General features: G+C 30.4%; 1 protein-coding gene across 3 annotated transcripts; it reads right to left on the bottom strand.

Annotated features, from left to right (window-relative positions):
• Positions 1 to 351: 351 nt before the first annotated feature.
• Positions 352 to 12936, bottom strand: LOC105630097 (squalene synthase 1). Of its 3 annotated transcripts, none has more exons than XM_020677864.3 (15): positions 12740 to 12936; positions 12085 to 12292; positions 6119 to 6161; positions 5276 to 5365; positions 4641 to 4716; positions 3985 to 4054; positions 3489 to 3632; positions 3278 to 3382; positions 2998 to 3144; positions 2123 to 2198; positions 1886 to 1974; positions 1191 to 1282; positions 1048 to 1093; positions 772 to 841; positions 352 to 688 (listed from the first exon to the last, which is right to left on the bottom strand). In XM_020677864.3, the coding sequence occupies exons 1-14, from the start codon at positions 12820 to 12822 to the stop codon at positions 773 to 775; spliced, it is 1338 nt and encodes a 445-aa protein (XP_020533523.1). In that variant the 5' UTR covers positions 12823 to 12936; the 3' UTR covers positions 352 to 688; position 772. The 3 variants fall into 3 exon arrangements, with proteins under 3 accessions (XP_020533523.1, XP_020533524.1, XP_012067183.1); XM_020677865.3 differs by having other exon boundaries at positions 12085 to 12302; positions 12740 to 12831; XM_012211793.4 differs by lacking the exons at positions 12085 to 12292; positions 12740 to 12936 and adding an exon at positions 6754 to 7231.
• Between the last annotated feature and the right edge of the window lie 3710 nt (positions 12937 to 16646).

Below are 16646 nucleotides of genomic sequence, written 5' to 3' on the forward strand. Positions count from 1 at the left end.
TTGGGGCTGAATGAAACACGAGAACCTTCGATTTTGAGGTAAATATGCTAAACTTTGACCCATCTAAGTGTTTGCTCTACATGATTGAAAACCCATTGATTGCTTTCACTTAAAAAAAAAAAACCCTTCAGCTGAAAATCCCTTATGCACCAATCCAAATGAGACTTGGTAGATTTCAGCCTCGGTGCCACTCCTTGGTCATTAGACTTGGTATTTATTTTGAGCATTAGTAGTAAACGCCAATTAATATTGATTTAATTTTAATTATGTCAAACTTATTAGATTTCAGGAGAATTTCATGCAAATTTTAAGAATTTTTAAATTTCTTGCTACCAATACCACCATAAGAGGTTTTATAGGAAAGAAGACCTCAATTTGCATAATAGTATTTCAGTAGCAAAATAGGGCACAGTTGACACATGCGCCCACAAAAAGGGAGACGTTTCGTTGCACTTTACAATCTTAATATTATTGCTCCACCACCACAATTAAGAGTAGAGTAACAACAATCAAGCAATAAATTAACTAAATGGGATTTCAGGGTTAAGGGGGTGCAAACTTTACTTATAGGCCTTTTTGTTTAAATATCAGGGAACAGACTTCTGGCATTACAATATTCTGTGCAAACATTGTAAAAGACGAAGTTCGATGGAGCAAGTCATGAACAAAGTTGAACAGAGTCACAATCCTGCAGAAATGATTCAAGGTCTCCCGTAAAGTCAATTGCATAATGATGCTTACAACACCAACCAATTTTTTAACAAAACTTACTCTAGATACTTGGTCGATTTGCAGAAAGATAAGAGAAAACGATGGACAGTATTACAAAAAGTAGGACAATCTGCATTGAGATTATGAAATAGGAGTCAGTGTATATTATTTAAAACAAGTCCTATTGCACATATCCAACAGTTGATGAATGGATAAAGTTGAAAATGGGTGGTGGGATTCAAGAGAAATGAAAAGGAGGGAATTCCATTCAATTCAAAAAAAAAAAAAAAAATTAGGGCCAAAAGAATGGAGGCTGATATTTTGGCAGGAACTCACCAGTGCAGAATTGTATCTTGGCTTACTCCTATTAATGTATGATTTCCTAGTAGAACAAAGCCCCAAAAAAGAATCAGAAAAATGTCAGCCAAACAAAAGAAAAAGAAAACCAGATCCAATGTTCACAGGACAACTTGACTAACCTTTTGTTTAGAAGCCCAGACTCCTGGCATGCTTTTTGTATCCCTTCCAGCCTGCTTAATGTCTTTTCTGCATTTGGATCACTCATGTCGACCTGTGGTAGCCAATTTCATAGTTTCAATAAGCACATGGATCATCCAGATAAGATTTTAAAAAAAAAAAAAAAAAAAAAAAAAAAAAAAAAAAAAAAAAAAAAAAAAAACCCTACACCAAATATCATCTGGCAGCATAAAAGACAATTTTGTTGCATTTGCAAGTAAACTTTCAGTAGGCTTTGGAATACATAGACCACTACAGTTGTTAAAGGCTATAACAAATATAGATTGCCATGCATGTTAACCATGGGGAAATTAGAATGAAAGTCCACCATCATTGACTTGATCTAACAACGGAGATGATTCTTAAGAGATTTCTTCATTTTCAGCAGGAAAATATTCTAATTGTTTAGAGATCTGAAACTTCCATCCCATGAGTGGAAACATTGGTGATACTGCAACATTCTGTGAAATAATTGTCTAGAAAGTCTATTTGCATAAATTATGCGGAAATCTTCAGAGATTCAAAGACACAAAACAAAGATTGCAGAAAAAATTAAAAGAAAGTGAAGTGGTACAGGATAGAGCATTTGAGATTACAAGTTAAATAAAAATAACTCTTTACACTAACTTGCCGAGCAAATTTAACAGAAGTGCCATACCTTGGACTTGAGCATACAGGAGAAATCAAAGAAAGCACCATATACATCGGCCATACTTTTTGTTTGATAAATGACCTTAGCAGTTAGACCTAGAAACATGTTATTAAGTGTTAGTCAGTTGAGAACTTTCACGTCCCAGTCTTTCCTACTCGAAACTCTTAAAGAAGGATAGTCTAGAACATGTCTCCAATTTCCACAACTAAGAAAAGCAAACAGTAGCCAATACATTAAACTTACCACGCCTCATCTTGACAACACCTCTGAATACTTCGATGTTGTTGTAGCACAATGCTAGTGTTCCAATTGCCATGATCTAACAATAGACATGTTAAATGAGAATTATGCTTCAACAGGAACATCCATCATAATCATTAGAGGAACAACTATAGAACTGGCACATCAAATGATTTTACTATGTAATAGGGCATCCCTAAGAAGGTGGAAGTGGCACCTGTTGAATAAAAGTTGAGAGAAGGAAGATTCATAAGGTTTTAGGCATGCGCATTGTAGATATTGGAACTGAAAGTTGAGCACATTGAAGTTGCAGCAGAAAAGAAAACAAGAGGTAAAGGTAAACCAAGGAATAGGGGCATGCAAATGGTCAATTCAGTTCAGAATGGAAATTGAGCAAACTGAACAAACCAAATCTGAAATGAAAACCAAACTGAATCAGACAGGTTTCATCAGCTTTTACCTATTTTACAGTTCTGGGCTTATTTTTTGAGCTTCATGAAAACCGAACTGAAGTGAAGAAAATGTCAGTTTATGAAAGCTGACCCATACTTTGTGTATGAACCGGACCAAATCAAACGACCATACTTATATATGAACCAGATCAAACCAAACTGGTTCAGTTCAGTGGAAGTTTGCATGCCCCTTCCAAGGATGATAGAGGGTGAAGTTGTGAGAAAAAATTAGTGTCTATACACCTTTCTAAACATGCACAATTTTGGAAAGTTGCTATCTTAGGACTTGACAGGATCCAATGTCAAGTTCATCTTTTTCCTTTACAGCATCATATTAAAACAATTAAACAATTTAGCAAGATACAAAAGCTGATTAAAAAACATGAGATCAACAATTTTGAAAATCATTAGTCATAATATGCACACCTGCGGGATGACACAAAATCGAAATATAGCAGGATCACGCAATGCAGACATGTACTTCAAGCAGTCATCCACATGCATCAGAGCATTTGTCACCATATCATTCAAGCATCGCACTGCCTTGAGCGAGTTCTCTTCATATTTCAAGTCCTGAGGAGCAAACCATGAAATGGAGGAGAAAAGGTCAATCAGATAAACCAAAATAACAATAAGGTGCAAATTTTAAAACGACCTCCAGAGAAGTATTAGAAACATTAAGACAAGAAATGGAAAATAAACAAACCTCAAGTTTGTCAACATATTTACTCCAGATCTGGCGAGGCCAAAACATGCGTGACTTGGGTATCTCATTTATGTCCTCCAGATAATCTCGAATAATGTTTGTTTTCTGTGTTTTATCAAATGCAGAACTTATGGTATTAGAATTAAATTTCAAGACAAAGCTGAGAGATTGCATGTGAAGCATATGGTTACTTCATGCATCATAGTGATACCTGAAGAAATAAACCCATTGAGTTGGAAAGGACATCTGGTGCCAAATCTTCCAATTCAGAGGCATGGAAAAGCTTGGACAGGCCTAGTCCAACAAGTCCTGCTACATAATGGCAATATTCATCGTAGTCATCAATTGTTTCCACCTGCAAGATAAGAAATTCAATTAGGTCCATCAGCACCACGAAGAAGTGAAGGCATAATTCAAATTCAGAAGCTCATGCAATTTCTCTAAGACTTAACAAGCCTCAACTTCTTCAGAACCAGGTGTCTAATTCCAATAATTCAATTTCTTGATTTCACGACAACCCAGGATTATATGCCTATTTTCATTTTAGTTCTGATATCACTACAGATCCATGACTTTCCAGCTGTTTGTATGCACATACTTTTGTAGTTTATATCATGAAAACTAATAATGACCCCCGCAATTAAGTTTATTTGAGTTAGTTATCTATTTATGCTGTACTCCCACTTATAATAACTCATTGCACCAACCTCCTTGCATATGAATTTAGCCATTCCTGCACCCATTCTTTTCGTAATATCCTCAATTGCCTCCTGATAACTGCAGAATAAATTGAATTTCACAAGTCATTTATGGAGTGAAAAGAAAGGACATCAAAAAATTTAATGGCATATTCACACAAGTTAGATGCATTGAGTTGTTAAACCATAAAGTACATCATACAGATTACATAACTCCATACCAATTATAAATATTCCTCTTAAGCTTAAATATGATGTAGTTTACTTAAAAATATTTTTCAATAAAACTTATCTACCTAAAATCCTCAATAACCAAGACTAGACTTAACTATATTAAGCCCTTTGTAACTCGCTAGAGCATAATCCCAACCACAAATTGGTTGAAGCATATTTTCGAGCAATCTCCATTAAGCAAGCTATCATTAAACTACCTGAGAAGTTCTAGGAAGTCAAGTCATTAAGAAGAAGCCATAAAGCTTAGGATAAGTCTTACACAGAAACTAATATCAATATTTGAAAATGCAAGGAATATAGTAAAAATATAGCTATCAATTATATCAGTGCTAGAAATAATAAAAGAAGTATAAGCACAGCTAGAAATATCTCCAAATCTATTAAAGGTCCCTTCAATAAGGCACACCAGGAGGAATAGAGTAAGAAGGGACCTTTTCCCAAGCTCTAGAAAAGCTGTTGAAACATGGTGAAACTGATCCATGAGAACTTTATAGTCCTTAGCACCACCTTACATGAAAAAAAGAATCACATTAGAGTGAGCAAAAATATCTATTGAAATATGAAATAAAAATACCATATAACCATGGACTCTTTGACAAAAACTTTTGAAGCACTATTTAAGAGATAATTGAACATGGTGATCTTCTAAGACTAACTTGTCATGAAAGTAAAAATAGAAAAAGAATATAAAAAATAAAACATTTTTACACAGAATGCTCAAGCTTTTGCCCACGAGATGTGAAACGTCAATTCTAATGATAATTCTAGTGAGAACAGGTAATTTTCAAGGGAAACTGAAACCTGAACTATCACATGAGTAAATAAACAAGTAGCATGCACTGATAGGACAAAGGATGATCGAACAAAAGATTTACATTAACCATGATTGAATTGGTATATAGAGATGTCTTATAAATCTCATGAAACAACTGCTTAAGAAAACATGTAGCTACAAGTTCAGTTAAGCGAAACTGTCAAACCAATTTTGGCAAATGAATGAGCCAGATCTTGTTTTCTCCAATTTTGCAGAATCTAGGAAAATCCTAAGCAAGATTTTAATACTCACATGAAAAATGCCAGTCTTGATCATATATGTGACGGTGAAAAGCTATCAGGATAGGCACTTTGACATCTGTAGGTATGCTTGTATCATCCTCTGAAAAAAAAAATCATTATGAAAAATCAAACAAGAAAAAATGCATCAGCTTAGACAAGCATCAACAACACATGGGAGATATTTCTTAGAATAGAGCCTCTTCAGGTAATCTTTCATTACCACCTGCCCTGGCCAATGTACTGGACCCATACTCTGCCTCTCAAATTTCCTCCTTTCTTCTGTCAATTTTTTTAAATAGGACCAACAATCTCAACTTCCCTCCCCAAAGGCAAAATAAATGCAACAGCACATGAGGTTTGGTGTAAAATAGTATGTATATTTGCAATCATAAGATCTGTCTTTTTAAATGTATATTTGCAATCATAACATCATCTCAAATGCAACAAGAGACTTACATAGCCCAGGATTATTGTTAACAAACATTTGAATGATAATCAAAGTTCCTATTTCTCATACCTCCATGATTGACACAAATGTCAAGTGAAAGTGCAAAGAGAAAAAAAGGTGAACTCATGAATACAAGTTTCAAACCCAAACAAAGCTGATAAATACTTGCTTCCAGCTTAAATTTCTCATGAGTAGTTCGTAAAACAAACCCAATTCTGGAGCTCACAACTAAAAAATTCAGAATGTGATAGAGCCACATTTCAGAAAATGGCACATTGAATGTGCAAATAAGACAAAACAAATACATCAATTAACATCAGGAAGCCAAATTCAGTATATCAGATATACAGTAATAAAAATCATATAGAACTACAGGAATAATAAGGTTAAAGTCAGAGAACAAACCAACTGTGTCAAGGGCTCGAAGAACCAAATAAAATATGCATACCTGCAAAACGCAAAAAGCAACTGGAAATTAGAAATTATTTACCAATTAGATAGATGAAACACGTTATTCTCTAATCATTTCTCACAACAGATGATGAGAACAATATCAAAATGACGGATGTGCGTCAGAGAGAGAAAGAGATGGGAAAAGTAGTAGTATACTGTAGTTATTATGCAATTAAATAGATGAAACACATTATTTTGTAATACAGACGGTGAAAGAGCAGTTTATGTCGCTACTCCAATCTCTATTAACAGCAATTATATCCCACCAACAACTCACAAGAATGAGAAGTACAATTATAACTCCAATCTCATATTCGCTTTTCCCTGTCTCTGTATGTGTATACATCAATGCCCATTAAACTTCTTAACACCCAAAATCTTCAATGCTCACAAGGAATACTGTTAAGAAGACTAAAACAATTAGAGTACTTTCACGATGAAAACAAGTTCACATCCCCAGTCCCTGAATTTCTCGAAGCAACTTTTAAAAAAAAAAAAATCCATAAATCAAATTCCCAATAACGAGCAGAAGTAAAAACAAAAGAAACAAAACACATTTATAGATAGACATAGAAAACAAAACTCACAGCATCTCGAAGTTCAGTGCCAAGCTGTTGAATAACAAGAGCAAAGCTACGAGAAACCTTATGAAGCATAGAGTAACAGAAACCCCAATGAGGTTCGGGTGGGATCTGCTTCTCTGCATGCCTTGCAGCCATTTTGAGCTTCAAAAGTGGGTATAAGTCATCTGGATGTTTCAAAATCGCACCTAAACTCCCCATTATTGTCAGATCCTTTGATTTTCAACCCAAAATTTGAGTTTATATGCAAATTTGGGTAATGGTTTTTGCAGAAGACAGAGATGGAGATGACGGATGAGTTTGTACGAATGCGTCTGAAAAATATCCAATGCAGAATAGGTTGGGAAAATAGCTGGCATTTAAGTCCTGATTCGCTAACAATATGTCAAAAAATTCCAGTAGGAAGGATATATTGTAGCCTGTAGGCTTTAGCCCCTTGAAAGGGACTCTTTAAGTTCGGCGTGAAGTGAATTTCGCAAGGAAGTTATGGCGTGGAATATTAACGTAATTTAGTATGTATATTTATTGATTTTGAATTTTATTTTGGTATACATACAAATATAAACACTCAATTTGCTCCTCAAACTATTTTGAGATATTCAATTAGATCCAAATTTAATTTTTGAATCGAATCGGCAATTCAACTTTGATTTTCTGCCGATTTAGTACTAGTTTAGAAAGATAAATTACTATTTAATCCCTAAGTTAATAGATTGAACTGTAATTTACTATTTAGTCTTGTATTTTTGATAAAATTATTAAATCATCCTTAACTTTTGAATTCATTAAAGTATTTAGTTTTAATTTATAGTTAAATAAGAGATTAAATAGTAACTTTATATTAAATATGATAAAATGAATATTACAAAGGATCAATTAGTCAAATATTACAAAGTTTAATAGTAAAATTACCATTGTTTAAATAGAATGACTAAATTGTTTAGCATACAAGATCCAAAAATTAAAAATAATGTAGTCATTTAATTAAAATATAAAGATTATATGGTAATTAAAATAATTTTAAGGATTAAATAGTAATTTATCATTTAAAAAGATACTTGTGTCTATGAGTTCAAACCAAACAAAAAAATATTTAAATATAATAAAATTCTTAAATTTGGATGGAAACACATCCTTTGATACTTTCCTTTAGCGTTTACTTGGTTGGATTAATTTAATCCGTTCGATTTGATTTTAAATTTTTAAATCAAATATTTTAATAATTTTTAATTAAAATTAAATATGTATATAAGAAAATGAAGCTGCTTGAATCCGTTATTGGTTTTCGATTCTCAACGTAGAAAATTTTGATATTATAATAGTTTGTCTATTTGAAACCCGCTTCACATTGAATTATTAAAGCATATTATTTTACATTTTCACAAATATAAAACAATAAAATAATACAAGATTTCTAGATGCTTCAAAATTCAATATTTTAAATATCTACAGATAATATATGATAGGTTCATCTACTGAAAAAAATTATATTTTTTTTTAAATTAATAATTGAAAGTTTCCAATGAATTGAAAGGATGCCACAATTGTTTCTATACAAAAAGAATATCTATATAAATAAAAATTAAGAAAAAATATAATTTAACTATAAAATAATCACTATCTTTTTTCTTTTTTCAGGTAATTCATTGAAGAGAAAATACTAACAAGAGGCTTTTTTTTTTTAATTTTAAGTAAATGACCCAAAAAAAAAAATTTTTTTGACTAGAATTTGTTGCCCTCTTCACGGGTTTAGTTCGGTAACAATGCATTGCTTAATACTTATTTAAGGTGGCGTGAGCCAAGCAAAAATTTCGTTTTTCATTTTTTTATTCATTTTTACGAAATAAAGTCTTTTTCCAATAATATACTTCAAAGAAAATTTTAACTGTTTGGGATTAATATAGTTAATATCAACAAGTTTGGGATTAAGATTTAACTGTTATTATAATTACTGAAAAAGATAATTATAAATTAATCGTCAAAACTTTAAAAATAAAATTTTTTGCCGAAATGTTTTATTTTTTGTGATTAAATATATTAATAATATTAATTTTATCAATTAAGTGTTTTATATGCATATGACTATAAAGTATAAGTAGGCCAATTAAATTTGATTTAGTTAGTCTTTTTATTTACTGTAAGAATGTAAAAAACGAGAAATGCCAAGCTTGAATTATCTCGAATATAAAAAATTTCATTAATTTGGTCTGTTCAGGATAAAGCTACATGTGTTTTGTAACTCAATATTCTTGCAGCCTGTTAAATCTCGTAACAAAAATATATATAAAGAAAAAAAAAGAAAATCTGTGTATAGGGTATTTTGGGAAACTCCCCCTTACTATAAGGGTATTCAAGAATTGTGGAAATAGTCATGTGGGATTAGCTTTTCAAGAAAGGAGAAGATGTTTGGGCACACGCTCGCTTTTGCCGGAGAGTTAGATGATTGAGTTGCTAAAGAGAAAAGACTGTTTGATAGCTATAGGAAAGAAGGAAGGGTATAAGTAAAGAATGACAAAAATGTAATTTTATTAAGCTAAAGATGTGCTGGTGATATGAAATTTAACCACGTCATTGTTCTTTATCAGCTATTAGTTACGCAATAAATTGATGGGCCTTGTGCTTCTACTCGTTTACTAGACTCCTGAAATTTTATTTTTCAAACAAAACTACAAAGTTTTGAATTGAAAATGACATATATCCATATTCCTTTTATTTTTATAATAACTATTTAATTAAATAACCAATTTTTTTTTTTGAAAACAACCAATTTTAGTTACTTCATTAATTAACAATATATAAATAATTATTATAGTAATTAACAGCAGGATCATTATAATACCTAGTATCAAGCATAAATAATCACAAGTAATATCATTATATGAATCAAACCATTGACAACAGTTGAAAGTTCCGTCAATAAAAGTTTGACGTAATTTGAATTGCTTTTTTAGACGAACTAAGTTTAAATTTAATTTTTAACCTCGCTTAATAAATAAATAAATTTGACACATTTAATAAATAAATCATATATAAACTTTTTAATTTCATTGATATGCGATTATAATTGGAGTCTTTTGAATTGTGGAATTGGAACTAAATTTAGAATTGAAATTCAACCAATTTTTATGGAGACAATTTTATTATTTACAAACATGTGATACATCATTTTCATTGAGAATTATGCATCTACGCATCGTTTTGTCAACATCTACAAGATAACAATTATATTAATCTTGACTACAAGGTTAATTACAAACAATAACTATATATAATAATATTAAGTTGACCAACTGTTGAAGTGCTTTGTTTGGCCAAGTTAAGTGTGGACTTGAAAACCAATTCAAACTTTGAATTAAAAATGCAAAATACATAAATTTATCTCCGAAATTTATAACATTTTAAAATTTTATAAATGACCTAATGTACATTTCAATTTGTAAATTTTGATAACCTCCATAAATTTTCATACTAGTAGCAATAATTTTTAAAATTTTAGACTTTTATATGCAAAAATTTTAAAGTTAAAATGTTCAATAAAATGATTTTGTAGGTTAAAGTATTTAATTAGATATAATTTTATAAATTGAAATGTTTAATAAATAAATAAATAAATAAATAATAAAGGGTGCCATAAAGTAAAGTACCAAAATTATGTGTTCAGCCAAATAAAAATGATTGATTCTCTTTAGCTACGACTAAGAGGACATGGTCAATTCTGCTACGAAGAGAAGCACTACTCAACTTTCAGGCTCATTCCAACTTCACATTCATTAATTTTTAATTTATAGTGGGTTCAATTGTTGACCATATTCCTAAATATTTTTTAATTTAAATTCGTTTAATTTATTGTATACTTTTTTTTCTTATTAGTGTTGTAAGAAGTGTTTTATTTAGTTTCATTTGAAGTCTTTTTCTTTTAAAATCTAAAATATAAAAACTCTTTTTTCTTTCTCCACGGGCGGCCATCGATGAGCTTTTCTCTTTTTGTTTGCAAATAATTTTTAGACATATTTTCAAATCTGAGTTATTGTTGTCCAAATATTGAGATTTGTTGTTGCCCATATTTTGGGATTTTATTCTCAGATTTAGTTTTAAGTTATTGTTATCATCATTACGGTGATTTTGCCTAGCGTTTTTATTATTTGAATAGTTATGCAAAAAGAAGTGCAGATCTCATTTCCAATAAAAAGAAGAAATTTGAAAATAATCAGATCGGACTTATAGAAAGACCATGGAATCAAATAGTGGCCTTAAACAGTCACAAAGTGGAGCAAGCGATCGCTTTTGACACAAATATTATGTTGTATCAACTCGATCAGATACTTCAAATTAAACTTGTGTTTTTTATTTTTTTATATAAGCGGTTCATTATTAGACTTCCTATACAAAAATATAGAAATATATTAATCTGTGTCTCATATTTGTATACAGTTTTCAATTAATGAAATTTCTAATTTGATTTTTTGTAAAAAAAAAAAAAAAAAAACTGTCATTTGGAGTCTGTCATAAAGTTTTATATATATGCATTCAAATTATAATTGCAAATAATTTGTGAAAAATTTAAGTAAATTTATTCATATATTTTTATTAGAAGCATCATTCTTTTTTAATTGAGATCAAATATATAACGTTTAATCAATTTTTTAGCTACTACTTATTGGAAAAAATAATAAAGATTTAATAATTTTTAAATAAATATATATTTTTTGATTGGTTTGATCATGGGATGGATTTATAGATCGACTCAGATTAAAATTTGTTTGAAAAAGATCAAATTGAAATTGGCTTATTAATTTCAATTTTGCCAATTGGACTTTAATCACGGGTTCTCTTACGATTCAATTTTAGTTCTTATAAATTTATTTTTGAGATGAGAACCAACTATAAACCTATTTTTCTACCTTACAAAAAAAAAAAAAAAAACCTATAAAACTATTTTTCCAATCAATTCTAATGAAAAAGAAACTATATCGAAATTTGTTAGAACCAAACTTGAATTACGACTAACTAGCTTGAAATCAATAGAACCAATTTCAACTTCAATTTCAAATCCTATAGGCTCGAAAATACACGCTCAGTGAACCAACCACCTCTTGCAAACAGAGATATACAATTGGAATGTACCAGAAATCTCTCACTTCATTAAAAAACATATAAATAGAGGAGCGGTGCTATAATTCAATTAATAAAAAACAATGTATAGAAGTATTTATATATATATATATATAAATCTCCCCTCTAGAATTTAATGCTCCTATTTCCAATCTAATTAAGATATACCTAACCGTTTACTTTTTAAAGGTCATATATTAAAAGTTGTACTGTAAAATAACTTACCGCATTACGAAACTCTGGGTCAACATGTTGGGAAATAGCAATTGCTAATACACGAGCAAACTTGTCAAGCATGGAGTAACTGAAAACCCACTCAGGCTTTTGTGGAATACACCTCAATGCACGTCTTGCTGCCATTTTCATCTTCAAAATCGCCCAAAACTCCTCTGCCTGTTTCAAAATCTCTTTCAGCTTCTCCATTTTTGTTTTCCTGCAACAAACTAAAACTTATGGTAATGAGCTGATGGATCCAAGGATTTTATATCATCTCATAAGCATGTGCTTCGTTTTAGATAATTTTTTCTTTATTAGCAAAGATATAGGACATTTATGTTTGAACATCAAAATCTCATTTGGATTTTAGTTCTAGTGTAGACATTATTCCTATTGCTAATGTCATTTTATTGCTAATAAAAAAAAAAATTGTAGAGTGCAATTATGAAAAGTTAATCAATAGTCATAGATTAGCAGGTGAGGAGTGTGGGGAAACTGACTAATAGTATCTTTTTTAAAGAATATTATGAAAATAATTTATACAATAAATTTGAAATATTTCAAGGTCCATTTGAATAGTCAATAATTTAAAATTTAACAACATATATAATTTTATATTTAGAGCTCAATAATTCCATCCTGACTGGTACAAGAACTTACTTACTTTGAGAAAATAATACGGAACTGGAACTGGATTACTGGCTTAAGATCAATCACGAACGGAAATTTTCTCCAAGCTGACAACATGTAATCTCCTTTGAATTGCAGAGAGTAATATTTGAATTTGTGGTTCTGTGCTTCAATCTAGCTCTCTTTGTGGGCAGGAGGATTTCTTTTCCGGGCCAGTCCAAAGCTTCACCGATCTCCCAAAATCATGTGGGTGTGACATATTTCTGTTGCACCGGTTGAAGATAATGATGTGGTCTTGTTATATAGTTCTTTATTTATTGAGAGTTTCAACGAATCAAGATATATATTATAACCATTTGGATTTGTCAAAAAAAAAAAAAAAGTTTACTTATAAAATTATACAATATAAATATATGGATGGTCCTCTCATAAAAATCGATAACAATTTACAAAATAAAGGATATATTTATATCATATATTTCATAGCAAAGTTGATTTCATTGTTGCCAACCAACTGAATATATACAGAGGATGATAGAGATCTGCCACGAAATATATATATATATATATATATACGTATAATTTTTATATAGATATCGATTTTTATCTCTATATATATATGCATTAATTATAAATAAATTTAAAAAGGAAAAACCTTTTTATAGATATATCTAATACCGACATAACAATATAGATATATATAAATAAAAATTTAAAAATCTTTAGAAAATAACATAATAAAATACATACCAAAACCTAAGACTAGAGGTGACCATATTACGGTTCCCAGAACCAGAACTGGTGGTTCGAACTGGATCTGAACCGGAACCGGTGGGAACCGAAATCGGTCCGAATCGGAGATTTTCGGTTCTAGTATTATTGGAACCGCGAACCAGCGGTTCCACAAACCGATCGGAACCGGAAGGAACCGCCTGTTCTCCGTTCGGTTCGAACCGCCGGTTCTAGCCATTAGAAACTGTCAGTTTTTATTTTTTTAATTTTGTTGTAAAATTTCTTAATTACCCCTCCCAGCAACCATCAACGGCTATATAACGGCTAGTTTTAAGGGTATTTTTGAAAAAATAATTTTTTGGATTTGTTACAAATTAAGTTCAAGCCTCTTTTTTTTTTTAAAATTATGTTCAAACTTTTTTAAATAAAAAATAAATTCAGTTGAAGACTTTTTTTAAAAAAATAATTAAGTTCAAGTCTTTTAAAAAAATAAATTTAATTGAAGCATTTTTTGATTTTTTAGGTGTTTTTTTTTTTTTTAGAAATAACTTTCACAAATTTTTAAAATTTTGAAAACCGGTCTTCAAATTTTAAAATTTAAAATTATGCGATTCGCCGAAAAACCGATCGGAACCGTCGGTTTTGAAACCGTTAAGGAACCAGAACCGGAACCAAAACCGAAAATTTTCGGTTCGGTTCCGGTTCTAAAAAATTTGGAATCAGAATGCCGGTTCCGGAACCGTAGCCACCCCTACCTAAGACTAAAAGTTCTCTCCTCTTTTGCCACGAGCGGTGAGCTCTCACATGGCAATCATGCTGAAATTACCCATTTAATCCCAGTGGACAACTTACGATTGGCAAATTTTATCCTCTTCTTCTCCAAATCCAACATCTGCCTCAACTTCTCGCTGTCCACCCTCTTATACACCTTGATGAATTTATCTATTGCTTTAGCGAATCTCTTTATCCCCTTTTCTTCCTCATCCTCACTTTCCCTTTGTTCTCTCCTCTTCTTTCTCTTTTTCACTCTCTAACTCCGCCGCCACTACAGCAGCCCCAACCATCACTGAGTAGTTTCTCATAAAATACTCATCATCCAATGGCCTCTACTGTGGCATCGACATCACTAAAATAGAAACGGGAACTGAAAACTGATTCGGAATCCTTTGCTAAAAAGTCAATGGAAGAGCCATCGGATGAGACGGTGATCAAGACGGAGAAGCTTGTTTTTTAGTGCCAAAATTAGATCCAATCACCTTCGTCGGCGATCCATCTCTTTTAATCTCCCTTAATCTTGTGCCCCATGCATCTGTTGTGTCGCCTTTACACACCGATCTCATTTCTTTGTTTTGTTTCTTGATCAGATCCCTCTTTACTCTTTAATTTTATCTCTTATATCAAAATCACAAATGGATAATTTCAACATGATTGCCACATTGTACAACATTTTATCTCTTATATCAAAATTACAAATGGATAATTTGAACATGATTGTCGCATTGTACAACGTACTTGGATTAAATGTCAGGCCAAAAAAGTTAACACATAGGCATACCAAGTAAGGAGACACATGCATACCAAGCAAGGAGACATATGCATACGCGAGTTTTACTTACTTTCATTAGATATTTCGATTGTTCATGTCATCAGGAGACATCAAATTAATAAAAAATGTAAGTATAGACACTCAATTATCACGATTTGTCACAATTTTTCATTTAAAAACCAAAATAGAAAAGAAAGACAAATACATGCTCAAAAACAATATTGTCCCAAAAATATTTTTTCCTTGAGTTAAAACACATTTTATTCGCGTGAAACTTAACCAACTAACTATTTTTGTCATATCAACAAAAAAAAAAACAAACACTTAAATTGATAATATTTTTATTGTTGAAAAAATTATAAAATGATCGAAAAAATATAAAGTTTAGAAATTTTGGACACCAAATGTATAATTTTTTTATAAATTAATTTCTTAACATGAAATATTAAATTCATTAAAATTTCAGAAATTTTAAAGTGCGATATTATTAAGCATAAATCCAAATCTCAAGTATAATTAAGAAATTACACAATAAAACATATTCACTCCGTCCTAAAAAGATTGTTCACTGATTATTTTCACACATATTAAGAAAGTAGCAATTATTATGGTTAAAAGACGATTTTATTCATATAACTTTCCTATTATACGCATTTTAAATAACACATCAACAATTATTATATTGGAATAACAAATAAGAATAAATGAGAGTTATTAAAAATAAGATAAAATATAATAAAGGTATAGTAAACAATTTAAGAATTAACTATAATGTAAAAAAAGAAAAATAAATTATATTTTGGAACAAACTAAAAAAAAAAAGATGAACTATCTTTTTTGAACGGAGGAGTAAAACTTTAATTAAATGTGGATATAATCCTCGATTTTAAAAAAGCACAGTTCTTCTTTTAAAGGAGAAAGTTGGTGTCACAAGTTCAGAGAGAAGAAGATGAAATGAGATCTGAATCTTTCCATTAGAATCCCTAGCCTTACTTTCAAGAAGTAGGTGTACACAGAGAAAGGTAGATGATGAAGGAGATCATTACATTTGCGGCCTGTCGTGAATATTAAAAAAAAAAAAAAAAAAAGATTTGTAATGAGAAGTAACACCAAATCAAAAAATTATTTTGATTATTTTATAATAAAAGTAAGTTCAACTCATTTGAAATTCAATTGATAAATAAAATTATTTTATTAATAAAACTGACAAGTCACTAATAAAGAGTATAATATACATACATCATGATATGTACATAATTAATAAAAATAAGAAATATAAATATAAAAATTTAAAATTTATTTTTTAGAAATAATTTTGGTAAAAGAAAATTAATATTCACGGTAAAAAGCAAACAGATTGTAAACGTTAATGAAGATGAAGAATGATTTGAAACACAAAATTTGGAAAAACACAAAAGGAGTAAGAGATTAATTACAGTCGACAATGAAATAATCCTAATTTCAAATTAGTTGTGTGAATTGCTTATTCTGAATTATTAATATTGACAATCTAAATTTAAGTATCAAATTTTAATTTTATCATAAATCAAACTCGTCATACATAAGCTAGCTGATTGTTTAGTCAAATTAATACACAACAGAACATAAAACTATAGCCTCCTTGATACTTAGTTGTAATCCTACATTCCAACTTTCTTTAGAG

This window comes from Jatropha curcas, chromosome 1 (genome assembly GCF_041381405.1).
Source record: "Jatropha curcas cultivar XTBG-Jc1 chromosome 1, XTBG_Jcur_1.0, whole genome shotgun sequence".
NCBI classification, from domain to species: Eukaryota; Viridiplantae; Streptophyta; class Magnoliopsida; order Malpighiales; family Euphorbiaceae; genus Jatropha; species Jatropha curcas.

Bases quoted from the DNA above. Each gene is read 5' to 3' on its own strand.
- LOC105630097 (XM_020677864.3), bottom strand. From the start codon at position 12,822: ATGTTGTCAGCTTGGAGAAAATTTCCGTTCGTGATTGATCTTAAGCCA. The intron at 4,055-4,640 runs GTCCCTTCTTAC...TTTATTCTGCAG, and splicing joins TTTCTAGAGCTTGGGAAAAG to TTATCAGGAGGCAATTGAGG. The intron at 1,283-1,885 runs GTATGGCACTTC...TGGCTACCACAG, and splicing joins CCTGTATGCTCAAGTCCAAG to GTCGACATGAGTGATCCAAA.